Source organism: Zootoca vivipara, chromosome 16, assembly GCF_963506605.1.
Source record: "Zootoca vivipara chromosome 16, rZooViv1.1, whole genome shotgun sequence".
NCBI classification, from domain to species: domain Eukaryota; kingdom Metazoa; phylum Chordata; class Lepidosauria; order Squamata; family Lacertidae; genus Zootoca; species Zootoca vivipara.
This window is the reverse complement of record NC_083291.1, coordinates 6,146,755-6,174,447: the sequence shown is the minus strand read 5'-3', so window position 1 is coordinate 6,174,447 and position 27,693 is coordinate 6,146,755. Positions and strand designations below refer to the sequence as shown.

At 47.1% G+C, this 27,693-nt stretch overlaps 1 protein-coding gene across 5 annotated transcripts in view; it reads left to right on the top strand.

The window, feature by feature from the left end:
• The window catches only part of MOB3B (MOB kinase activator 3B), an 86,185-nt gene that overhangs the window by 29,325 nt on the left and 29,167 nt on the right, over window positions 1-27,693 (top strand). For 4 of the 5 annotated variants that reach the window (XM_035140501.2, XM_035140504.2, XM_035140505.2 and 1 more), the window contains exon 2: window positions 10,014-10,582. In XM_035140501.2, coding sequence (XP_034996392.1) covers window positions 10,165-10,582 — 418 coding nt within the window. In that variant the 5' untranslated portion in view covers window positions 10,014-10,164. The remainder of the gene's footprint in view (window positions 1-10,013; window positions 10,583-27,693) is intronic. The other variant, XM_035140506.2, reaches the window with a different exon arrangement.

Here is a 27,693-nt window from a genome sequence, read left to right as displayed (position 1 = left end):
ATTAATCTGTATTTGAGCGGACTACACTGTTTCATTGTATGGATTTAAGAGTTGTGATTCTAAACACACAGGTGTACATCTGGGAAGGCTAGCAGCCGAAAGTAGCCCAGCTCCATATTGGAATGCCAGAAATAATAATAATAATAATAATAATAATAAAATTATAATAATAATAATTTATTATTTATACCCCACCCATCTGGCTGTCACGGTCTGGTTGGCGGGAGGTAGCAGTCCCGACTCAGGACCAGAGGCAAGATGGTGGTGTGGAAGCAGGAACAGGTGCAGGGCTGAGGGTCCAGCAGCAGGCAGTCGCAGGGTCAAGGAACCAAAGGTTGGGAAGCAGGACGTCACGGAGGCAAGGGCCCGAGGGTCAAGGAGCGAGGCGAAGGTCTGGGAGTCGAGGAGCAAGGCGTTGGCAAGGCGAAGGATCAAGGAACAGGAGGCCAGATGCAACAAGGCAGGGATCGCGTTGCTGTGGCAAAGAGCTGAAGGGAAATGCTGAGCTTTTATCCCTCCCAGCTCTTGCCACCAGGTGCAGTGAGGTATCAAGTGGCCTCACCTGAGTGGCCACTCCTTGCTTCTCCAGCACAAGCTGAGGCAGGCCCCAGTCCTGCAAAGCTCTGCAGGTCCCAGAGCCTGACTCCTGCCTATACTCCTGACACTGGCTGAGTCTCCCCAGCCACTCTGGGCGGCTCCCAATTGAATATTAAAACAATACCAAGGCTAAGCAATTAAATTACCATGCTGGTGAAACCCATGTTTCACAAATTGTAATAAATTTATTAGAAGCTCAGAATAGATGGCTTGGGTTGGTAGAGTAACAAGGTAGTTAATTGCTGAGGGCTGTTTTTTAATTGGCAAAGGTAAATGTTGTTCAGCCGTCCTGAGTAACCTTTTGGAGGCTGTTCTGAGTGCCGGCCCTATCTTTAGGCAGGGTGAAGCAACTGCCCGCAAACCAGTTCCCTGAGCAAACCCTTCTCCTGGAGAAAGGAGCTGTTTGTGCCGCAGTTTTTGTCCTGCATCTCTATACCGACCTTGCTGCTTTCATTAGGGGCAGCTGAGGACATCGTACTGTTCCCAGCACTGAAGGAAGAGTCAGCGGCCATTTGGCTTGTGCATATGGATTTGTAGCAGGAAGGAGAGCATCTCGGGGCCCATCCTGGCTATTCTGGTTCTGGGCTTGATAACTATAAGCATAACAGACAGTTGAAGAGAAAGTATTTCTTTTCAACAATACGTGTTTGATAAGTTATAACTTAACCTTTGCACCCTCTTTCCCATGCCAAACGACCTCCTTTTACAAACCCGCTTGTTCAAATTATGTTTGCATCGTGTCACATTCCTCTGGAAAACACACACACACACAAAAAGGTATTGTGTCAAGGCGGGTTAGGGATTGCCAAATCTGATGCCGTGTTTTAAATCCGTGTTGTGGGAAATGGATATATTTAGATTATTTTCTCCCAACTTAATAGTAGGTTACTCTGGCAAAAATGACAAGTCTGGACACAACTAAATTGTAGGTTAGCGCTCTGAAGTGGCTTTGGGGAGAATTTCGTTGGGGAACGGACGTTGAGCAAACTTGTATAGTCATACCTCTTCTTGCGAATGCTTCATGTTGCATTTTTCCGGGTTACGAATGCGGCAAACCTAGAAGTGTTTACTTCTGGGTTCTGCTGCATGCGCAGAAGCGTTCTACGTGGTCTGCACATGCGCAGAAGCATTCTGTACGCTTCACACATGTGCAGAAGCACTCTTATCGCGCTTCGCACATGCGCAGAAGTGCCGCTCTGGTTGCGGACTTTTTGGGGTGCGAACGGCAACCTGGAACGGATAGTGTCCGCAGCCAGAGGTACCACTGGATTGGAGACTGGATTCATTGCACAGTCCCTTTCTGTGCTTTGCCACAGTGCCCTCCTTTCAAACGTTACAGGTCACGGGGTCTATCAGCACTTGAGAAGCATTCTCTCACTGCAATGATGGTCGCTAGGATTTGAGACGAACCCTATCCCCGTGGGAACTGCTGGGTAGCTCGGTTTTGTGAAGTGCAGGATTACAGCAGCCAACACCTCATGCCAATTATGACACCGCAGCCCCTCGAGAGTAACCCAGGCATGGAGGACAGAAAGTATTTTAAGATACTCCCTCAGGGGAACCAGCACTCTTCTCAATCCAGACTCGAGCTGTAAAAGCTTAAGTGGGATTCCTTTGAACTCTGAGATATCATTTCTCTTCGGCAAAAGCTGTCACGAGGAAGCGTTGAACTAGCGGAGCGTTGCTTTCTGCACTCTCTCTCTCTCTCTCATTAAGTTTCTTTAATGAGTGCTGCGTACATATATTGCAGATTTGCAGCACCTCCAGCTTAAAAAGAATGATTTTGAGGCGGGATTTTACCGCATGCTAGCAAATCCAGGTTGTGCAATCTGAATAGTTTTGGAGCTTTTTGCCCAACAAATCTGGCTTCCCCAAAAGATTGATCCCGGTCCGTTTCCCCCCCCCCCCACCAGAAATTGGCAGGAACGTGCAATGGAAAGTGCGGGGTGATGGTTTGACAGAATGCTGTCTAGCCTCCCTGCAAACAAATCAGGATGAATGTTCAATAAAAAGGTCCTTTGGAAGCATCCAACTCCCTTGTGCAAAATCCAGGATACGGAGTTACACTTTGGGGTGTGAAAAGGAGGCAGAAAGGAGCCCTTTGGCCAAGACAGGTGGGAAACCTATCTGGTTTCTTATTTACAACCACTCCAGAGATTGTAATAATATGATCTTGGGGAGTTGTGATGGGTGTGTGTGTGTGGCTATAATTGTATTTTTGTTTTGTTTTTTATGGGATGTCATTCAATTTCGTTGTACTATGTGTTGTCTATGACAATAAATTATCTATCTATCTATCTATCTATCTATCTATCTATCTATCTATCTGTAAGCTGTCTCTTAGCTTCCTCCTCATTAGCCCTAAACGGCCTCGGTCCAGTATACCTGAAGGAGCATCTCATCCCCCATCTCATCCCAGCACCGAGGGCCTTCGAGAAGCCAAGTTACAGGGAACCAGGCAGAGGGCCTTCTCGGTAGTGGCACCCACCCTGTGGAATGCCCTCCCACCAGAGGTCAAAGAGAACAACAACTGCCAGACCTTTAGAAGGCATCTCAAGGCAGCCCTGTTTAGGGAAGCTTTTAATGTTTGATGGATTTCTGTATTTTAATATTTTGTTAGAAGCCGCCCAGAGTGGCTGGGGGAACCCGGTCAGATGGGCGGGGTATAAATAATAAATTATTATTATTATTATTATTATTATTAGTAGTAGTAGTAGTAGTAGTAGTATTAGGCTCAGTGGGAGCCTATGGTTGAACTCAATAGGGAGGGCAGTGATGGCAAAATTAAAAGCAGTTGTTTTTCTGGGGAGGGGGGATGCCGGAACTCACCGCGTCAATAATTGGCAGGATACAGTAAATGTTTGCTAAGAGTGAGTTTTCTTAAGGTGGGTACATCTTCACTTTGGAGATGAGCATGGATCCCTCTCATTTTATATATTTTGGTCAGCTTTGCAGTATTTATTATGTCTTGTCTATGCCATTGCGGTGCCTTCCACCTGCATTTTCCAAAACTTCAAGGCAAGGAGAAACCTATCTCGTCTGGTTTTAAACAGCAGGCAAAGCGGGCTATGGACAAAGGATTAAGAAGCAAACATTACTTTGGCAAGAAATTCTTATCTGTCAAGGCGGTGTGTGTGTGTGTGTGTGTGTGTGTGTGTGTGTGTGTGTGTGTGTGTGTTGATGTTGGCTGAATTCTTAAATGGCTCATCTCTTCCGCCCCTCATAATGGAAGGTTGAACATGGCTTAAACGTCTAGTATAAAAGGTATTAATTTATCCCTCTCAAAACTGACTCAAGCCGTTCGCCAAGAAATGCACATGCCAACCACGATAGCTGCATTTTTATTGCTGGAGGAAGGCGGTGCCAGGCCGTACGTGGTTTGTTTGAATAATGGCATATATTGTTCTACGGTTTGTGCAGCTTGGCATAATTGTTGCTCCTGTTCCTCTAGCATGTTTACTGAGCGATAAGGGAGCGCTTCTGAATCTCCAGTAATGGCAGAGCAGGAATGTCCAAAGATCTGGCCATCTTTGAAAAAAGTTTGTGGACACCCCTGTGGTAGAGGAAAGGTGGAAAAGCCTATACAGTGGTACCTTGGTTTAAGAACATCTTAATTTATGAACAACTTGGATTAAGAATGCTGCAAACCCGGAAGTAAATACTTCCTTTTTCGAACACACCTCGGAAGTTGAAAGGCTTCCGCTGCGTGTGTCTGTTGTTTTTCACAATTTTCACTATTGAATTGGCAGACCGCCCTTTGCGCCTCGGTTTTTGAACGTTTCAGAAGTCGAACGGTCTTCCAGAATGGATTACGTTCGAAAACCAAGGTACCACTGTACATAATAAAAACAAGAATGCAAACATATTCAAATGGATGTTAAATCAGCCAAACACATTCAAATAGGATGCTAATCAGCCCAAGGCATGGTTGCAGAGAAACATTTCCACCTAACGTCTTAAGCTACCGTATGTAATGCAGGCACCAGGCTGACTTCCCTAGGGAGAGCATTCCACAAACGGGCAGCCACCACAGAAAAGACCCCGTTCTTGTGTTGCCACCCTCCAAACCTTTCATGGAGCAGACACATGAAGAAGGACCTCAGAGGATGATTTCAGGGTCTGGGTATGAATGAATGATATTTATTACGGCCATTGGCCCATCACATAAAACACATTTCCCAGAACTTCATACAAATAATTGTGACTTCCGTCTGGGGTTTACACAAAAATTAAGATTAAAAAGTAAAATAACACACAGTAAAATTTTACAACATAAAACGTCACCCTCTGTTCATTTGCTGGGTAGGTTGATCAGAATGTCATCATTTCTAATATCATCTTGTGATTCATGGTTCAGAAGGGTTGTCCGGACCATACAGAAGTCTGTTTTTCTTCTTTAGAGATAAGACGCTGATCAGATATCTAGAAGGGTCTTCATCGTTCGATAGGTGTCTCAGTTTGGCTTCGTTAGAATCATCAGCAATTCCCATTAGATATGGGGCAATAAACTTACTCCTGGACGATGAGTGAAGGGCGCAACTAAAAAATATGTGGTGCAACGATTCGGGTGATCCGCAGTTACAATCACATACGAGCGATATCTGTCTGTTAGAGAGTCTGTTTCCCAACACATTGGATGGGAAAGTGTTGAATCTTGCCTTTATAAAGGCATATCTATGTGCTGAAGAAGTTAAAGAATTCAAGTAATGAGGGAGTTTTACAGGGGGACAGGGTCTGGGTAGGTTCATATGTGGAGAGGCAGGCCTTGAGGCATTGTGGTTCTGAGCTGTTAATAATAATAATAATAATAATAATAATAATAATAATAATAATAATAATAATGTTATAAAAAGCTCCCCCAGCCACTCTGGGCGGCTTCCAACAAAACATTAAAATACAGAAATTCACCAAACATTAAAAGCTTCCCTAAACAGGGCTGCCTTAAGATGCCTTCTAAAGGTCTGGTAATTGATTTTCTCTTTGACCTCTAGTGGGAGGGCATTCCACAGGGTGGGTGCCACTACCGAGAAGGCCCTCTGCCTGGTTCCCTGTAACTTAGCTTCTCGTAGTGAGGGAACCGCCAAAAGGCCCTCGGCACTGAACCTCAGTGTCCAGGCAGAACGATGGGGGAGGAGACGCTCCTTCAGGTATACTGGACCGAGGCTGTTTAGGGCTTTAAAGGTCAACACCAACACTTTGAATTGTGCTCGGAAACGTACTGGGAGCCAATGTAGGTCTTTCAGGACCGGTGTTATGTGGTCTTGGTGGCTGCTCCCAGTCACCAGTCTAGCTGCCGCATTCTGGGTTAGCTGTAGTTTCCGGGTCACCTTCAAAGGTAGCCCCACGTAGAGCGCATTGCAGTAGTCCAAGCGAGAGATAACTAGAGCATGCACCACTCTGGCGAGACAGTTTAAGACTTTACAGGTCAGAACCAGCACTTTGAACTGTGCCCCAAAACTAATTGGCAGCCAGTGCAGTCGAGCCAGAATTGGCGTTATATGCTCAAACTGTCTTGCCCTGGTGAGCACCCTGCCCACTGAATTCTGCACCAGCTTAAGTGTCCGAATCGTATTCAGAGGCAACCCCACATATAGCACCCTGCAGTAATCTAACCTATGGGTTACCAGAACATAGACAACAATGGCTAGGCTATCCCTGTCCAGATAGGGGAGAAGCTGGGCCCTTCAGAGGACCACTGTGTTGAGCCTCAGGCATGGACTTGGTGCAGACCTTGGCTACCATCTGAGAGACATTGAAACAAAGCTGGCATGCAAGGAAGGAAGAGGAGACTTGATACCAACACCATTAGGTCCTGTAGGCTGGCAGTAAGGTTCTGGACTTACCTTCCAAGTCCCGGACTGCAGAATCCGGGACCGGCAGCTGTGTGACACTGGAAGTTGTGTCGACGTAACTTCCGGTGTCGCTTTGCCCTTCTATGGGCACCAAAAATGGCCGCCGCCGGCTTCGGAAGTCTCTTGTATGCATGTCTGGAAGTGCGTCGACGCAACTTCCGGTGTCGCTCCGCCCATCAATGGGCACCAAAAATAGAAGGGCAAATCGGAAAGGAAAAAAATGGCCGCCGGCAGGAGAAAATAACGGAGAAAAACGGGAGACAAAGTGATACGGGGGACCACCGGGAAAAGGTAAGTAAAATCGGGGTTTTCCCGGAGAAAACGGGGTACTTGGCAGCTATGGTTCTGGATAGATCAGGAGCAGTGTTTGTGCTGGAACAATGCAAGAATTCTTGGCATATCAGAGAGGCGGGAACATGCAAACCCCACAACTTTTCCTGACCGCACTGAGATAGTTGGAAGCAGTTGCAAAGGACCCTGGTAAGGGACCAGAAATCTGTGGCACCATATTCCTTGGCGAGGAGCTGGTGAAACTGCTTTGACCCCATGGTTTTGGTGATGTTGGCACACACAAAAACCCAGTCTTACATTCCCTTTCTCCTCTCTTGTTACGTTAATTGATTGCAGACTTTAGCTTGCAGTCAAATATGTTTCCCAAGTTTGAGGAATTATCTGGGGAACAATCTCAGGGGAAACGGTTAGACCCCAATTTTGCACAGAGTAAGGCGGGAGGGGGCATTCATGGCATTTTCAGAAGAAGGTATTGTTTCTGTGTTGCTTCTTGAGTTGAAAACTTGATCGCAGATGACCGGAGAAAGCATTGGGAATGATCTCGGAGGCTTTGGTTCACCACAGAATCCCATGAAAGTCAGATGATCATGGACTTTTAAAAATACTTTTCTACACATGGGGGAAAGAGAGGAGGGATGCAGTTTTCTAACAATGGTTCTCATGTGCCTTTTCCACAGCTGTTGTTTTGATAAAAGCAGTCAAGATCTTTCCAGTCCAACAGTTTTCCAGTCCTCAGAAGCTTATCAGAGTTTCTTGGTGACAAGATGTGTAACAGTAGGCAACCTTTTTATCGAAAAAACAGCTTTCCCCTGAAACACATCGTTGTAGTGTTGAATATGTGCTTTGAGTTTATGCAGAGCAGCGACCCAACAGCCTTGCCACACAAACTGATCTAGAATAAAACATGGAACATGATGAGAGTCTAGGCCAGGGGTCCCCAAACTAAGGCCCGGGGGCCAGATGCGGCTCAATCGCCTTCTAAATCCGGCCCGCGGACGGTCCAGGAATCAGCATGCTTTTACATGAATAGAATGTGTGCTTTTATTTAAAATGCATCTCTGGGTTATTTGTGGGGCATAGGAATTCGTTCATATTTTTTTCCAAAATATAGTCCGGCCCCCCACAAGGTCTGAGGGACAGTGGACCGGCCCCCTGCTGAAAAAGATTGCTGACCCCTGGTCTAGGCAAAATCAAAAACTAGGGAGCAGTGAGTGGACAAGCCAGGAAGTTGCATGAAACCGGCTGCTGTGAGTTTCCAGTTTCACACTTTGAGTGCTGTTGACACTCCTCGGTGGACCATCCCCTATCGCCATGGGTGAAATCTCCAAATCATACCTGCATCAAAACCAAAATTGCTACATGTGCAAGACTTAGATGTTGCAAAGATGCCTCTCTTGAACCACCACCAGAAATGAAAACGAAAAGTTAAAGTTGGTGGCAGTTGATAGGCTAGCAGTCACTACAGGGCCATTCCTGTGTGACATAATGAGATATCGATTAGCAGTCCTTACTGTGTTTATGTGTCAGGATGCATTGGAAAAGGGAGGCACTGTAATTTCTGGCTTATTTTTATAGTCTGTAAATGGGCAGTATAACATAGTCAGCCTCTTGTCTCTCCATTTCTTAATGGTGCTCAGGGTGGATAAAAATCAATGTGGGCTTGTTTATTTATTTAAATCAGTTTTGTTTTTTATTTAAATCAGATTTTTAAAATAAAATGCTTTGGGGGGGGGGGAAATCATTCTAAAGATAGTTACAGTATCTGTTTAAGTTCTAGTCCAAAGGCTATTCATCAGGAAATAAGGATTTATTTTAAGTTTTTTCATGTGTGCTAAAGCTCTAAGGTCTAAGGTTATATATATATAAACACGTTTAACCACATCATGGATACATATGCTATAATGTTATTGTTTTAGTTAAATAAATTGTTTAAATTGTTACTAATGATTATTTTTCACCTTCTAGTAAAGTACAGCGGAAAAGTTGTCCAAATACAAACAGTTAACTTACCGGTATTAAACCGCACAATAATTTCATAGTTCTCTGTCTATGTATTTCTAATAGTATAACCACATCAGTAGTTTTTGATATAACTGTAAAAACTACTCTGAACATTTATTATTCCAAAAATGAAACTTTCCTCTGGTTGTAAATACTGTATTAAGATTATACCAGCAAGAATGAGTCTTTCTGTAAAAAATATATGTGATTTAAATCAAGTCTTGGTGACTAGTGATTTAAATCAGGTCTTGCTGACTAGTGATTTAAATCGATTTGATTTAAATCAAATCCACCCTGATTGTACTGTTGATATGCAATCCTTGGGATGCAGTGAGGTAGCATATAGGGGATGAAAATACCGGCAGCCCTCAAGTAGAGCTGAGTTTAATTGAAAGGGGTGGGGATGGGAGAAGAGGCTGAAGCTTGTCTGGCTATCTGAAGGGGCTTCTTGATATGGATGCAACTTTGCATAAACCTATTAAGTAACAACACTTTTACCCCGGTAGACTTGTAAAGGGACCCCTGACCATTAGGTCCAGTCGTGAACGACTCTGGGGTTACGGCGCTCATCTCATGTTACTGGCCGAGGGAGCCGGCGTACAGCTTCCAGGTCATGTGGCCAGCATGACAAAGCCGCTTCTGGCGAACCAGAGCAGCACACAGAAACACCATTTACCTTCCCGCCAGAGCAGTACCTATTTATCTACTTGCACTTTGACGTGCTTTCGAACTGCTACCCAAAAATGAGACACCGTCTTATATTTATTTTTCCTCAAAAAAAACCACTATGGTTTATTTTCAGGGGGTGTCTTATTTTTTTCCCTCCTCCTCCTGCCATGGCCAGCATTGCTGCTGTGCCTATCACTATGCCTTATTTTCGGGGTATGGCTTTTATTCCTTGAATGCCTAAAAATCCTGCTACGGCTTATTTTATGGCTACGTATTATTTTCGGAGAAACAGGGTAGGTTGGGAGGAGCAGGGACCAAGCAACGGGAGCTCACCCCGTCACGGGGATCCGAACTGCCGACCTTCTGATCGGCAAGCCCTAGGCTCAGTGGTTTAGACCACAGCGCCACTCGTGTCCCAAGGTAAAGGTAAAGGGACCCCTGACCATTAGGTCCAGTCATTTAAAGACTCTGGGGTTGCGGCAAAAAGTAAAAGGTAAAAATAAAAGGTAAAAGTAAAAACAAGCAAAAAGCAAATGAGTGGATGTCAAATTTACCGCCAACTTGCAGATTTTATTCATTCATGTTTTGTCTCTGAACTTTTAGGACCATGAAGTCTCCTGGGAGAACTTTCAACAGGAAGAGCTAGTGGACCAAAGGACCTCCTGCCGCTGTTGAAACCCACTTTTACCTTGGATATACCAGGGTATTCTATTGCCTGATTGTTTGCTATAAGGAAACTTGAAGACTGTAAGACATGTCCATTGCTCTCAAACAAGTTTTTAACAAGGACAAGACGTTCCGCCCCAAACGGAAATTTGAACCCGGGACCCAGAGATTTGAGCTCCACAAACGAGCGCAGGCCTCGCTGAACTCTGGGGTGGACCTGAAAGCAGCCGTGCAGCTGCCTGGTGGAGAAGATCTAAATGACTGGGTAGCAGTTCACGTGGTGGACTTTTTCAACAGGATCAACTTGATCTATGGAACTATCTGTGAGTTCTGCACCGAGAGGACCTGCCCTGTGATGTCGGGGGGTCCAAAATACGAATATCGGTGGCAGGATGATCTGAAGTACAAGAAACCCACGGCATTGCCGGCGCCCCAGTATATGAATCTTTTGATGGACTGGATTGAGGTGCAAATCAACAACGAGGATATATTCCCTACTAGTGTAGGTAAGTTTACACTTGTGTCTTAAGAATCGCATGCCACACAACAGGTTCCTCTTAAGACTTCCCAGATATTGTGTTTGGCTAAACCATTGGCCTACTCTTCAAAATCCCTCGCACATCCCTTATTTGAACCTCTGTTGGGTTTCCAAGTCTCCCCACACCTTGCAAAGCCCATCCAGCGGTGCTCTTTTTCAATCGGCAATTTGGAAGTTGGAACAATAACCGTGTGGGTGGGGTTTGCAAGGCCTAAAGAAGTATTGAAAGCTGACTTCGAAGGAGAGGCATGTGAAGGATTTCGATGGTTGCGGGGTGCAACACACTTGTTGGTCAAGTGATGTCACTGTGACACCACATGAGCGACCGATGGGTTGCCTGAAGACCTGTCGCAGTTGGTCTGCAGGGTTCCGAAAAGGTTCCCCCATAGCTGGTGTAAGGTCTTGGTTGATAAAGAGGTATGGAGAAGTCGAAAGTTTGCCATGCCTTGGGGGATATTCTGACTTGTCTCAATACAGGCATTGTCCGACTGTGGGTTTCATGGCCCAACACAGCTACCCTTCCTTTGTAAGTCCTTTTAAAGTTTAGTTTTGCGATTCTGGGATTAGTGCCGAAAGCCAGTGTTAGAAATCAGCCAGGCCCTGATTTTAAACTAATGTAACTTGGCAAAGTGAAGAGTAATCGTACTGAGATTTATCAGGAATATGTTATAGTGTGTTTGGGAGAAGGACGACTCACAGGTGGAATGTTTATGCCCTTGTGGCTTGTTGGATGGATTTATTAGGAGACACTTGCGGACAGCAGAAGCTAAAAGGAAATGCCAGAAATATTATACAGTGGTACCTCGACTTACGAATAACTCTACTTACGAATGTTTCTACTTACGAACGGAGCTCGGTCCGCCATCTTGGATGCGGTTTAGATAGGATTTTTTCGACTTACGAATTTTTAGATAGGGTTGCTTCGACTTACGAATTTTTTCTCCCAATGCATTCCTATGGAATTCGACTCACAATTTTTTTCGACTTACAAATGTGCGTTCGGAACGCCTTAAATTCGTAAGTCGAGGTACCACTGTATTTGTTTGGATTAACTGGTGGAAGCTCTGTTCCCCAGTGATTTCTCCGTTTCTTTTTGCCGTGCATTGATGGGAAAGGCAACAAACTCCATTGTTAGAAATTAGCCAGGCACATTTTGCAACTGGTACCGGTCCAATGGCGACCATTTGTGGAGCTCTGGATTACCAGGTTGGCGACCGGGGAAAGCAAACTGTCACTTGGAGAAGGACCTGAAAGATTTTCCTCGAAGCTTGAATTTATTTTACTTGGGATTGTTTTATCTGATGTTTTAATGTGTTTGTAAACTGCTTTGAGATTTGTTCTTTAAAAATACAAAGCAGCATAGAAATGATATGAATAATAATGATAAATTCCACAGCCAAAAAAAGAGGCGTCTATACATCCCATTGTGGTGACCGTAAGCTGGATTTAAGATGGCATTTGGCAATTAGATAATATATCTGAGTTTCTAACGCTACTTATGGAAGTATCAGTGCTTCTGAAAGCAGTAGGTATTGCACCAAACTCCATCTTAGGAATTAGGAATAATTTATTGGCCAAGTACCAACATACTTTGGGGGAATTTTGCTTCGGCTACATTACAATGTAAAAGTGTACCATATACAAACACTGTTCCACTCACAATACAATAGCACAGCAAAGGAACCCCACCCATAACTGGCCTCCCCTTCTGCTACACAACTACGAATTTAACAATTGGATGGCACAAGGGGGAAAACTGTTCCTGTGCCTAGCCGTTTGTGTGTATAGAGTCCTGTAGCAACGTCCAGATGGAAGTAAATCAAAGAGATGATGCTTCGCTCTGCTCTCTTCCTAGCTTGCTGGAGCCTTTTCTTGTCCATCTTGGAGGCTATTATATTATTATTATTCTCAGCAACCAAGACATCTTAGACTATCGAACGGGGCAAAGCTCCCACATGTGCTGAATGTGAGCCTATAAGGGGCAGCAGCAACTCCTCTATATGTGATTCGTATGAGCTTCCGTGTGCATACCAATGACAGACATAAAGGTAAAGGGACCCCTGACCATTAGGTCCAGTCGTGACCGACTCTGGGGTTGCGGCGCTCATCTCGCTTTACTGGCCAAGGGAGCCAGCGTACAGCTTCCGGGTCATGTGGCCAGCATGACTAAGCCACTTCTGGCGAACCACAGCAGCACACGGAAACGCCGTTTACCTTCCCGCCGGAGCGGTACCTATTTATCTACTTGCACTTTGACGTGCTTTTGAACTGCTAGGTTGGCAGGAGCAGGGAACGAGCAACGGGAGCTCACCCTGTTGCGGGGGTTTGAACCGCCAACCTTCTGATCGGCAAGCCCTAGGCTTAAGCACCACCCACGTCCCTATTACAAACTTTGCTGGTCTCTAAGGAAGGTGCTACTGGAAGGATTTTTTTAAAATTTCGTTTTGACTACAGCAGACCAACACGGCTACCTACCTGTAACTACTCTATATGTGACCGAACTATTTTGTAGTGAATTTCCTAGATATTTGCCATACTTAAGATGCTCAAGATAAGCAGGTGTGCATATCTCTACGCAAGAAGGAACATTTTCCGGAATATTATTTGCGGTCTCCATAAGCAATTGCCTGCTTCATTTTGTTCCTAAATCCCTGTAGTGTCTTTGTGAGAGATTAATTCCTTGCTGCCCCTTTCAGAACAAGTAGCTTTAAGGAACTGTATCTTTCCCAGCCTGCTCCGTCTTGTTCCAAGACAAAAGCCAAGAACAAAGAAATCAATACATGATCTCCTGCCAGCTTCCTCTTCTCTCCAGTCTGTTTCATCTCTGAAGGCAGCAGTAATAGCTAGGGAAAGGGGTCCTGGGCAAGCAGGAACAAGGTTGCCACTAATTTAAAAGACATGTCTGTAGCATGGGCCTACTAGCCAGGATTTATGTATGGTTGGGGGGGGGGCAGGACACCCACCTGTCATCAACCTCTGTCTGGCTCTGCCAAGCAGGATTCTGAATGAAACGTCTCAACAACAGCTGCTTTGAATTCCTTTCTTTTGACTCTGAAGTGCTCAGAAATACCTGTAAAAATATTCCCTCATTTGAAAACTAGGAAGTTCATTGAGCATCAGGCAGTATTTTTCATGCGGTTAATGAGTATATTTTGCAATATCACAAAGAACACTCCATCATTCTGCCCGGACACTGAGGTCCAGCACCGAGGAGGGCCTTCTGGCGGTTCCCTCATTGCGAGAAGCCAAGTTGCAGGGAACTAGGCAGAGGGCCTTCTCGGTGGTGGCGCCTGCCCTGTGGAACGCCCTCCCACCAGATGTCAAAGAGGAAAACAACTACCAGACTTTTAGAAGACATCTGAAGGCAGCCCTGTTCAGGGAGGCTTTTAATGTTTAATAGATTATTGTGTTTTATTTTTCTGTTGGAAGCCGCCCAGAGTGGCTGGGGAAACCCAGCCAGATGGGCGGGGTATAAATAAATTATTATTATTATTATTATTATTATTATTATTATTATTATTATTATTATTATTATTATTTTCCCATCTTGTTTTTAAAAAAAATCTAAACTGAAACAAGTTTTATTGGATTTGCTGGAAACCTTTTCAGCGCTTCCTTCTCAAATTCCTCCTTTTCCCCATACATAACATAAATAGTTTTTTCCCCACTGTTCACTAGGTCCTTCTCCACCAATTATACCTAAAAGAAAAGCTTCTGGTTTTTTCCACAAGCGCTATCTTCATCATTGCCCTCACCCCCAACTCATTATAAATCATTTCCCAGAAGTGGTCAAGTCACTTGTTAATCATTTCTTTCTTTGCGTAAATGAAACTCCTGTTTATCTTGCGGGAGAATACTGCCGGTGTTCCTTTCACAAGCAGAGCCTGGCCTTGCAAGAGCAAAGAGCTAAAGCAGGCATCCCCAAACTTCGGCCCTCCAGATGTTTTGGACTACAATTCCCATCTTCCCCAACCATTGGTCCTGTTAGCTAAGGATCATGGGAGTTGTAGGCCAAAATATCTGGAAGGCCGCAGTTTGGGGATGCCTGAGCTAAAGGCTGGGGAGACCTTCAGATAATGGACTTTAAAGTGGTACCTCGGTTTACGAACTTCATCCGTTCCGGAAGTCCGTTCTTAAACCGAAAGCGCGCTTCGGTTTAGGAGCGGTTTTGGTTTAAGAACTGAACTTCCGGAACAGATTACCTTCGTAAACCGAGGTAGTGCTGTAGATCCATCTAGCTCAGTGTTCCCTACACGGAATGGCAGCAGCTGTCCAGGCAGGAGTCTCTCCTACCTGGTGATGCTGGAGATTTGACACTGGGACCTTCTGTATGCAAAGCAAGCAACCTGTCCTTGACGATATCAGTGCCAGTTTGCTTCACCTGTCCCTGTCCCTCTTTTCATGGATGTGGCAGCTACTTTGTCTCTGGAAAGGGACTCCCTCCACACACACACACACACACACACACACACACACACCGCTGCGGAGGATGGTGTGAGAGGCAAGGACTTCCCCAGACTGTGTATCACAAATGGGTCAACGTGGTGACTTTAAGGATCGAGTTGTATGGCTGGGTGCGATTTGATGCTGCGTGGTGTTTCAATGCAACACCCGCTAATTCGATTCTTTTAGGGAAGCATGTGTGTGTTTGTTTGCTGGATTTGTGCTCCATTAGCGAATGGGCTTTGCAGAAGAAAAGTCGGCGTGGAATTCACAGGAGCCGTAGACGTTTTCTGGGTTAATCTTATTAAAGCCACCCTCTTTAATTTTGCATGCATCCATGCACGGTATTTAGAGGAGGATTTCAAGAAATGCAGTTAAGTAGGGCTTTCGTTAAAGAGTCTGTTGCAAAGGGGTGGGAGGCGATTTCAGGGAAAGCACAAGCCTGCTTGGACAAACAGCTCCCCCCTTTCCATTCTTCTGTGCCTTGTGATGGATAGTATTATGGGACTGGGTGATCTCGGGGATTACCCCTGTAAAGTTGGAACCTGGAAAAGAAGAGAATTGGAACCTGGAAAAGAAGACAGTTAAAATGGCCAAACCATTTTCTTTCCTTAGGTAAACAGCCAGGTCTATTAAGTGCCTCCTTTGTTATGTGAACTAGGAGCAATATGTTGCCCCAGGAACTAAATATCTGGAGGCAAGGTGACTGCTAACAGGACAAAGGACAAAGAGGGCCTGTCTTCCTTCCTTCCTTCCTTCCTCCCTCCCCTCCCTTGGCTGGAGTTGATGCCATGGAAGTGAGTTTCTCGTGCAGAAGGGTAGATAAAAAGGTAAAGGCAAAGGACCCCTGGACAATTAAGTCCAGTCAAACTTGACTATGGGGTTGCGGCGCTCATCAGGCTTTTCAGACCGCTTTCTGGGTCATGTGGCCAGCATGACTAAGCCGTTTCTGGCGCAACAGGACACCGTGGCATGGAAATTCCATTTATCTTCCTGCCACAGCGTGTCAGGAGTATGGGCAGGAGTCAGGCTCTGGGGCCTGTAGTGCTTTGCAGGACTGGGGCATGCCTCAGCTTGTGCTGGAGAAGCAAGGCGTGGCCACACAGGTGAAGTCCTCAGCTTGTGTTGGAGAGGCAAGGAGTAGTCACCCAGGTGAGGCCACTTGAGATCTCACTGCACCTGGTGGCAGGAGCTGGGAGGGATAAAGCCCAGCATTTCCCTTCAGCTCTTTGCCACAGCAACACTATCCCTGCCTGGTTGCATCTGGCCTCCTGCTCCTTGGACCCTTGCCTTGCTGCCGCCTTGCTTCTTGTTCCTGGATCCTCCGCCTTGATCCTTGCTCCGTGGACCCTTGCCTTGCCAACGTCTTGATCCTTGCTCCGTGGACCCTTGCCTTGCCGACGTCTTGATCCTTGCTCCTTGGACCCTTGCCTTGCCGACGCCTTGATTCTTGCTCCTTGGACCCTTGCCTTGCCGACGCCTTGATTCTTGCTCCGTGGACCCTTGCCTTGCCGACGCCTTGATCCTCGACCCTTGGACCCTTGCCTTGCCGACGCCTTGATCCTCTACCCTTGGACCTTCGCCTTGCTTCTTGTTCCTTGAACCTTCGCCTTGCTTCTTGTTCCTTGGACCTTCGCCTTGCTTCTTGTTCCTTGAACCTTCGCCTTGCTCCTTGCTCCTTGGACCTTCGCCTTGCCGACGCCTTGCCCCTTGACTCCCAGACCTTCGCCTCTGCCTTGCTCCTTGACCCTGTGACTGCCTGCTGCTGGACCCTCAGCCCTGCACCTGTTCCTGCTTCTACACCACCATCTTGCCTCTGGTCCTGACACCTGCCGACCGGACCGTGACACAGCGGTACCTATTTATCTACTTGCGCTGGTATGCTTTCAAACTGCTAGGTCAGCAGGAGCTGGGACAGAGCAATGGGAACTCACCCCATCATGGGGATTCGAACCAACCTTTCAATCAGCAAGTCCAAGAGGCTCTGTGGTTTAGACCACAGCTCCAGAAGGGTACTTTCTGTGCGCATCCCCAGCTTTTTATCCTCCACTGAGTCCAGGACACATTTCTGCCAGGCCGAAACACTCGAGGAAGGTATGAAGCAAGGGCAGTGAGGTGTGGCTGTTGGAAAGGTAGTGCGGCCGGGGAGGATGTTTGGCCTCCCAAAAGCCAGACAAAGAGGTCCAGAGGGCTGGATTTAGCCCCTGAACCTGCTGTTCCTGAACCCTGAACTAACGGGAGCACTCATAATAAAGTTGCAATAACAGCAGTGGTGGACTTTGGGCTTTAACATCTCAGCAGAGCCCCGTGCGACGCCAGATTTCAGCTCCCCCTCGCCTTCCGTTGGTTGTCATTGTTGCGGTGCCCCCTTTTTGGTGCCCAGTGCGAGCGGGCTGGTCACGCACCCCTAAAATCCGCCTCTGATTTCAAATCGCTTCTGTTTCGTAGGGAAGCTTCGTGTGGAAACGAGGCAATGATCACAAACACCATCCTCGTGTTATGATGGTGGTTGGTTGCAGCCACGAGCTGTAGCTTGTCATTGGCGATTTGGTGGGTGATTGACGGCTGCAGCAAGGACTGCTTTGGATTGGCTGCCCCCCCCCAAAAAAGCTCAACAACTCTTGGCATTCCTCCCCCCCCCAGCTCAACAATTATGGGCCATTCCCCCCCCCCATTTTCTAAATTTTGAGTCCCCAAAGATAGGGGCGTCTTATACATGGGGGGGGGGGTGTTAAACACAGAAAAATAAGGTAAATCATATCCACCCTTATACCCCAAGGGGAATAAATCATGAAAAGCATCATAAGGAATGCCATCTTCTGCTGGTGGGGAGAAGTAGTCTGTTTTTCTTGGACATTCCTTTCAGCTGTTCGACTCCTCTTGTTCCCTTGATCAAGGATGCTATTCATGACAGTTGTCCGACCCTCACACTATCTTTAGGCTCACCAAGTCAACATTGAAGCCTTTGTGCATTTCAATAGCTAACCATCCCACGCTGCATTGTCTTGTCCCTTAAGCAGTTTCTATCAGCGCCTTATATTTGCGAGGAGCCTGTTCCGAAGAAGCGAGAGAACACCTTCTGTCTCCCTCTCATTGTATCCAAGTTCCATTATTTCTTGTCTTGGAACGAGAAGCTATATCCTCTCATTCTAAACCCCCCCCCCCCCGTTTCTGTTATATGAAACAAGCCAGAGTATTCATTAAGGCCAGATGTCGCTCACTATTTAATCATTATGTCTAATTACAGTTAACTTCCCCCAGCAGCCTCCTGTTAGCTGTCTGGATTTAGTGGGCCAAATTTTAACTTTGCTAAACTGAAAATACAGGTGTGTGTGTGTGTGTGTGTGTGTGTGTGTGTGTGTGTGTTATCAATGTGTTTGTGGCTTTTAGCAAACGCTACACCTCGACTTTTCTCAGTGATTCATCCTGCTTCATGGCAGCTGTTCTGACACATGCAAACGGTTTTCCCATATGAAAAAACAACAGCACAGTGGGTCCCTCCCTCTTCATGCAGTGATCATAGCTATTTTTCTAGAAAAAGTGGGGGCGGAACTCACCATGAAGTGCCACACTTTTAATATTTGGGGTACCCTTGGGTACCTCCAGGACAACCCACTGAGCACCTGAGATGTGCCGGAACTGACTTCCTGTGGGTTCCCCTGGAAGAAAGACCTGCCGTTGACCATCAAACGTGTGTGCCGGGCCCCCCAAAGTTGGGTGCAATCCAGTACCTCTGCACCTGGGAATGCCATCCACGAAGGTGGCCACAACAAGCACTTCCATGCACACAAAAGCTCATATCAATGACAAACTTAGTTGGTCTCTAAGGTGCTACTGGAAGGAATATTTTTATTTTTTATTTTGTTTCCAAAAGATTGCAATGCTTCCCCACCCCTTTGCATGTAACACAAGATTTATCTTATCTTGTTTATTATTCCAAGAGCTATTCCACTAGATTTCCAGAGGGGGCTTTTAGCTCGTGCAAAAGCTCCTAATAGAATAATAATAATAATAATAATAATAATAATAATAATATATTATTTATACCCCAGCCACTCTGGGCGGCTTCCAACAGAAGTATTAAAATACAATAATTTTTTAAACATTAAAAGCTTCCCTAAACAGGGCTCCCTTCAGATGTCCTGCCTTGTGAACGCAACCTTAGTGCCATTAGCGTGGTTTCTGCACATGCGGCAGAGGGATATGAGGAGCAGGTGCGGGCTTGTCGGCCTCGGATTGTAGCCCACCTAGGAGAAGGAAAACTCGGGTGCTAAACCTCTGCTGCCTCGCAGCTATGCCCACTCATGAGAAAGGCTTTGGGAGTAAACCCCAAGGAAAAATCCATTCCCCCACTGCCTTTTAGAGGACACCTTTGGGAGAAGAAAAGGCCACGGAATAAACCCTACACAAATCTGGGGCAGAGTCCCTATTGTTGTATGGCATCTTGAACGCCGCCTTCTGGCAACCCCTGCAGCCAGGCTGGTGCCAAGCGTCTTGCTCTGCTTAATAATAATAATAATAATAATAATAATAATTTATTATTTATAGCCCATCCATCTGGCTGAGCCTCCCCAGCCACTCTGGGCGGCTCCCAATCGAGTGTTAAGAACAATACAGCATTAAATATTAAAAACGTCCCTAAACAGGGCTGCCTTCATCACCATCATCATCATCATCATATATTATTTATACCCCTCCCATCTGGCTGGGTTTCCCCAGCCACTCTGGGCGGCTTCCAACAGAAATATTAAAATACACTAATTTCTTAAAGATTAAAAGCTTCCCTAATCAGGGCTGCCTTCAGATGTCCTCTAAACGTCTGGTAGTTGTTTTTCTTTATGACACCTGATGGGTGCCACTACTGAGAAGGCCCTCTGCCTGGCTCCCTGTAACTTGGCTTCTCGCAGTGAGGGAACCTCCAGAAGGCCCTCGGCACTGGACCTCAGTGTCCGGGCAGAGCGATGGAGGTGGAGACGCTCCTTCGGGTATCTTTCGGACGTCTTTTAAAACTAGGATAGCTGCTTATTCCTTTGACATCTGATGGGAGGGTGTTCCACAGGGCAGGCACCATTACCAAGAAGGCCCTCTGCCTGGTTCCCTGTAACCTCACTTCTCGTAATGAGGAAACCACCAGAAGGCCCTCGGAGCTGGACCTCAGTGTCTGAGCTGAACGATGGGGGTGGAGACACTTTCCATTGGACCACGTCTGCAAGGCCGAGAGAGGGATCTTGTCGTCTAGGCAGCCCAGAACCTCCATGCCCACGGCTCAGGCTTGCGCTCCAAGGAGGTCACTTTGGTTCTGCTAATGCAGGAAAAACTGGTAGCATTAATAAGCTACCGGTCTCTGCAGCCATTCCGGGTGCTGCGACTCTCCAGCGGTTTGACGTCACCCCTGGAGGCGCACTCCGTTGTCTTTTGAGACTTAGGGATTATGTTGCTGTTGCCCTCAAAGTCTCCTAATGTTTGCCCCTCTCCTTACCTTCCAAGTCCCGGACTGCAGAATCCGGGACCGGCAGCCGTGTGACACCGGAAGTTGCGTCGACGTAACTTCCAGTGTCGCTTTGCCCTTCTATGGGCACCAAAAATGGCCGCCGCCGGCTTCGAAAGTCACTTGTACGCATGTCAGGAAGTGCGCCGACGCGACTTCCGGTGTCGGCGGCGGCCATATATGGTGCCCACAGATGGGCGGGGCGACACCGGAAGTTGCGTCGACGCACTTCCAGTCATGCGTAGAAGCTACTTTTGAAGCCGGCGGCGGCCATTTTTGTGCCCATAGAAGGGCAAAGCGACACCGGAAGTTACGCCGACGCAACTTTCGGTGTCACACGGCAGGTGGCCGCCGGCAGGAGAAAATAACGGAAAAAAATGGGAGACGAAGTGATACGGGGGACCACTGAGAAAAGGTAAGTAAAAACAGGGTTTTCCCGGGGGGAATGGGGTACTTGGCAGCTATGCCCCTCTCCCCTTAGGTATAGGGGGGGGAGAAAATGGTAATTCAGAGAAGGCTCTGAAACTGTTAAAATCATTTGACACCTAAACAAAACACCCCAAAACCTGCTGGGTGAAGGCAGAAAGGAATGGCTGAAGAATAGACCTTCTGCTGCTCAGCTCCTGGCATGGGAATAGGGTCGGCCTTTGCAACGAACTCCACCAGGAAGAAAAGAGAAGAGACTTTTGGGGAATATGTGCAGTGGGGGGTTGCAAAGAAACGGCTCACTCTTGCTGAACCAGTTTGCCTGCTATTTCCTTGCGCCTCGGGATTACTTTTGCCAGACCTATGTAAATTTAATGGGCGCTTGTCTCGGCTGACAATTGAGTGCCTGCTGGACGAGGAACAAGATAGCGCAGCTCGGCAGATGCCAGAGGTTAAAAACACGAGGGATGGAGCTACAGCAGAAGAGCTAATTTCAGCAGCCCAGCCGACTGCTTTCTTCCACGTCCCACCATCTGGCAAATGGCAAGCACCCCCCCCTTCATTTTATATCGCGTCGCCCTTTCATGCTTAATTGGTGCTCTAGCTTTGCACAGATGAATTCCATAATCTGCGCTTTAGACAAGACTCGCTTCTTGCAAACTCAGTGGGCGTCAGGAAACATAGGAACGTAGGGAAACGAGGCACAGAGCCACAAGGCTTTGTGGGGTGCCTGATATGACCAGGAGGGGCTCTTGTCATCAGGTTTTGACTTAGGGGAACCCCCCCCCCCGGAATCACTCCCGTTTTCCTCAGTATTTAGCCCATGTACAGAGCCAATGCACACCCGTAGTATGTGTCTGGAAGGCCTGGAAACGATGCCTTATGAGGAACGGCTTAGGGAGCTGGGTATGTTTAGCCTGGAGAAGAGAAGGTTAAGGGGTGATATGATAGCCATGCCCAAATATATAAAAGGATGTCATATAGAGGAGGGAGAAAGGTTGTTTTCTGCTGCTCCAGAGAAGCGGACACGGAGCAATGGATTCAAACTACAAGAAAGAAGATTCCACCTAAACATTAGGAAGAACTTCCTGACAGTAAGAGCTGTTTGGCAGTGGAATTTGCTGCCAAGGAGTGTGGTGGAGTCTCCTTCTTTGGAGGTCTTTAAGCAGAGGCTTGACAGGCATATGTCAAGAATGCTTTGATGGTGTTTCCTGCTTGGCAGGGGGTTGGACTGGATGGCCCTTATGGTCTCTTCCAACTCTATGATTCTATGAGTCATTTTTTAAGCACTGGCTTTTGCTGTAGCACCTCAGAAGTCATTGTTCTTTTCCTCGGCTGTCCAGATGCGCTGTGGAATCCAGTATCCTATGCCGCAGCCAGCAAATGTGCCCCACAGGAGAGGTAACATTGAGGGGCAGTGGCAGGCAGCTAGCAAATTTGGAGAGGAATCCTTTCACTTCCTTTTTACTTTGCAACTGGTGCAGGGCGAACCCAGAGCCAAGCACCAAGCAGTTGCTAGAAAACGCCCAATGTGCCGGGTTCACATAATTTGCGTAACGTGCCGTTTTGGCCGCTCAGGTTTGTGGAGAGCGGCACACGGCAAACGAACCTGCATCCTCCTTCCAAACGGAAGACCACAAAAGTTAGAAGTCCGCGAGGAATGTTTGCAAGGTTTTGCCTGCCAGCAGATATCTGTTAGTCACATATGCCACATCGACAGCCGGAGAAGGAAGAAAGAAAGAAAGAAAGAAAGAAAGAAAGAAAGAAAGAAAGAAAGAAAGAAAGAAATAAAGAAATAAATATCAATTTACTTCCAGTACGTAGAAAATGCTGGCTGCAAAATTGCCCCATTTTATATAGTTAACAGATCTGGCTCTGTCAGAGTCTTTTCCTTTTAGAGTTGCATCAAACACTTCTGTTTCCGCATAATTTTTGTCATTAAAGACAATTAACCTGTGTGCGTTTTATTTAGGGGATTTTCAGGGCAGCTGCACTTCCCTGCCTAGTTGCTTGGATACAATTCTTAGGTGTGTGGTTTAAAAAAAAACACAATTTCAATTATGAAGAAATAAAGTGATGCATAGAAAGAAAGAAAGAAAGAAAGAAAGAAAGAAAGAAAGAAAGAAAGAAAGAAAGAAAGAAAGAAAGAAAGAAAGAAAGAAAGAAGTGAAAGTGTAGAAAGAAACAAATACAAAAATACAACATAATATATTCTCATAAATTCTTATATAAATATATAGGTGATTATTGTAATATATACACTAGTGGCCAAAATTGTGGGCCTACTTGCTCACGACTGCCTGGGCCCTTTCAGAAACAACACAGAGAACCCATCTCTTACGGTATGCTATCCATTTGTTTTGCATAAATGCAGACCAAAAACCCCACACGGCTACTTAAAATAAGCTGTCACACCAGGAAACCCCAAAGAATGCTTTGATACCGAAGGCACTTTCATAAGTTAAAAGAATCAGCTTCTTCCAAACTTCCAAACATCCGTGGGAGTTTTGGAAAGTGCATCTTTGTTGATAAGAATGGATTCCTTTCGATGCTGGGATGGGGAACCTCTTGCCCCCAAGATGTTGCTGAGCTACAAACCCCACCATCCTACAAACCATCCTGGTTGGGAGCTGATCATTGATTTTTATCCACCCTGGTGTGTATTCATGTGTTTGCGGGTGTTTTGGGGGTTTTTTTTGGTGGTGGTAGGAGTGTGACCCTTGAGGCATTATGTTGTGAAGTGAAATCCCGAGGTGATTCCTTGAGGACTGTTGAGAGTGACCCGGAAAGTTAAATGGGTAAAAAAGAAAAGCAGTCAATTTAGAAGAAGTGCTTTGCATATCTTAGGGAACGAAATGAATCAGATACACCTTAGCGCTGACGCATGGTGCTTCATCCTCCCTACTTATGAGTTGAGTTCACATGGCCTCTTCATTCCACAGCAGCTGCTCAGACACATTCAGAACTTGAAATTCTGCCTCTTCTAGTGAATCTACGTTAACCTCACAACATGAGAGGTCCGGTCTTTCACGCTGTTCTGGCAACAGCTGCAGAGAGAAACTTTAAGGGTGGTGGTGAGATTTCATGTGCTTCTTTCCAAGCGTTCGTCTTCCCAGAGGGTCAGTCATGTTGACCTGGGAAGGACCTGTATCCAGTCTGCAGAACGACATGGACTGGACCAGGGGTCCCCAAACTTACCCGGCTTCGGGCCGGTGCCCACCGTGCCAATCGCGGGGAGGGCGTGCCCGTGCGCATGCGCACACACTCTTACCAGCATGGTGGCACGCTTCTGGGTCGGGAAAAAAGCACCGAAAATCATTTGTGTGCATGCGCATGGGCCTCTCTCGACCCGGAAGTGCACCGGAAATGACGTTTGTGCAAGCACGCAAATGTTATTTCTGGTGCACTTTCAGGTCGAGAGAGGCCCATGCGCATGCACACAAACGAGTTCCGGCATTTTTTTTCGACCCAGAAGCCCGCCGCGGGCCGGATAAAAGAGGCCTTCGGGCCGTATGCGGCCTGCGGGCCTTAGTCTGGGGACCCCTGGACTGGACTCACAAAGAACAGCAGGTCGTGGCTTTGGAGAGATGCTCAGGCTTAAGTTACTAGAAACTGCCATGCTACCTGTAACATTCACATGTCTGCATCTGTCAAACAGATCTGTTTGAGCTCTCTGACATGTTTATTGTTACTTGCTTTTAAAACAAAATAAAAAAATTCCTTCCAGCAGCACCTTAAAGACCAACTAAGTTTTTATTTTGGTATGAGCTTTCGTGTGCTTTTAAAAGTGTGACCAGCCCAAGGATTAACAGCAAGCTTCAAGGTGGATTTGAACCCCAGTATGACTGCTACCCTGCACAACTTAAATGAAACTAAATGACAACAACAATTATTTTATTATTTATACCCTGTCCATCTGGCTGGGTTGCCCCAGCCACTCTGGGCGGCATCCAACACATATAAAAACCTAATAAAACATCAAATGTTAAAAATTTCCCAAAACAGGACTGCCTTCAGATGGCTTCTAAAAGTTGTATGGTTGTTCATTTCCTTGATGTCCAAAGGGAGGGCATTCCACAGGGCAGGTGCCGCTACTGAAAAGGCCCTCTGCCTGGTTCCCTGTAGCCTCACTTCTTGCAGTGAGGGAACTGCCAGAAGGCCCTTGGCGCTGGACCTCTGTGTTGGACGCTGGGGGTGGAGACGCTCCTTCAGGTATACTGGACCAAGGCCATTCAGGGCTTTAAAGGTCAGCACCAAGACTTTGAATTGTGCTCGGAAACGTACTGGGAGCCAATGTAGGTCTTTCAGGACCGGTGTTATGTGGTCTCGGCGGCCGCTCCCAGTCCCCAGTCTAGCTGCCACATTCTGGATTAGTTGTAATTTCCGGGTCACCTTCAAAGGTAGCCCCACGTGGAGCGCATTGCAGTAGTCCAAGCAGGAGATAACCAGAGCATGCACCACTTTGGCGAGACAGTCTGTAGGCAGGGGCGTAGGAAGATGAGGCGGTGGGGGCGGGCCGCCCCGAGCGGCGCGATCCTAGGGGCGCGATCCTGCCTGCCTGCCCCCAAATGCGTGCCCCGCCCCCAGAACGCGCGCCCCGTCCCTGGGGGCAGCGCACCTGCTCTCCGCCCCTGGTGGCGGAGCATGAAATTCCGCTGCTGCCTGCGTACCAGATGGAGCTGGTAGACAGCTGCCCTGGACACAGAATTGACCTGCGCCTCCATGGACATCAGTGAGTCCAAAATGACTCCCAGGCTGCGCAGCTGATCCTTCAGGGGCACAGCTTGAAAGTGTAGAGCCGCCCAGAGTGGCTTTTAAATGAAAGCTTTAAAGCTAAACATGTTTAAAATAACAACAACTACAGTTTTATAAGGCTCCGTATCACCTGAATATTTTATCATGAAACCAGTCTTGGCATGATAACAGGTTGAAAAGAAGACGACTGGAAGCTCTCTCTAAATTGCAGCTATTTTGTTAGTGGTTTCTATGCAGTTTGACCTCATCAAGGCATGCCATTTGTCTCCTCCTCTGAATTGCTAATAATGATGCATTGTTTTGAGCTCTGAGCTTCATTAGGCTTCCTCCATCATTGCTGGTCGCAGCTCTAGGCAACTTAAGAAGATTAGCATCAATCCCGTCTGGGTAGCCTCTCTTAATGCCGCAGCGTTTTGACAGGGTTATTTGAGCTTTTTAAAGGAACTCGTAAAACGGGAGTGGGTTGTGTGCAGCCCCCCCAAGCAGCCTTGCGTTGGCAACAGATGTTAGATATTGGGGGTCTTGGACAGGGAACTTGGCCTCCGCTTGGAGCTCCACTGCATTGCCATACCAATAACAGTAGTCGTCCGTGTCCGTCCGTCCGTCCCCCGGATTGGGGATCCCTTGAAACGAGGAGAGAGTGCAGGGGTCACCCAAGCACATGTGGCGTTTCAAGATTGTGCCAAGGGCGCCTTCCACAAAATGGCTGCCTTGGGGCATGTGGCATAACTCAAAATGGCTGCCACATCTGAAAAAGGAGACAGGGCCACCAAACTTCACCCAAATCAATGGATGACACTGCCATGTTTGCTTACAGTGAGAAGCTCTGTGTTCAGAGAGGGAGGGAGGGAGGGTGTCCAATCCTGCCATCCAGTGAAATGTGAGCATGTTTAATGTGGGACAGGGTAAGGGCAGATCTACATTTCCGTTTGCCCCACTGCTTCCCCCTGGGGAAAACCTGTAGTTTGGCGCCAAATCGGAGCAAATGGCAATTGGGTTCTCTGCAGATGGTTGCTTGTTCCAATATTTATCCAAAGAGCCATTGTTTTTTTCCAGGGAAAGGGGGCAGGGCAAAGGCAAGCCCGCTTGGACCCGTACCTAAAAAGTGTGGGGCAAGTGGGAAACCACCCGAACCCATGCTTTCTTGGCACAAAACAAGTGGATAAGCCCTAAGCTGATGCAAACAGGAACTGAGCAGGAAGTGGAAACAGTATTGTGTGCATTTTTGCGGGTTTTTGACTGGGTGTCCTGATCCCCTGGCCTACCTGGCGGCAAGTCAGTATGTCATGTCCCAAGTCGGCAGACGATCTGGCGTCAAGGCCCATAAACACAGCCTGAAGTCCACAGGTCAGGGAATGAACAGTCCAGAGTCAAACCTGAAGCACAGTTCCGTAGAGGTCCAGAAGCATCGAAGCCAAAGTCCACCAGTATGAGCAGACACAGCATCTTAGCTCTGCTTCCCTTTTATGCCTTGCATGTGGCATAAAAGCGGAGGAATCACACACCTCCCCCCAGGCCCTTGCCTGGCCTCAGCCTCCTAGAGCATGGGTAGGCAAACTAAGGTCCACGGGCAGGATCAGGCCCAATTGCCTTCTGGATTCGGCCCACGGCGGTCTGGGAATTGCCACGTGGATCGCCAGCACGTGCGTTCTTTCCCTCTCCCTCACACGGCGGCGGCCCCTCTTCCCTCCCTCCTCCTGGCTTCTCCCTGCCCTGCCTAAAGGAGGAAGGGTCCGTAAACAGCTGCTCCCATCAGCTCCAGTCAGGTTTGCCAATGATGAGAGACGATGGGAATTGGAGTTCCCCCGCCACGCTGCATCCCATTGCTGGGCAGTGATTCGGATGTGAGATCTCCAAGGCTGTGTTTTGTAAACAAAGAGAGCTGGGCCTTTCGCAAGCAGGAGTCAAAACTGCGGTTTAAATCTGACCTTTAGAACCTGTGGTTTTTGTCTTGCTTCCTGCTAAAC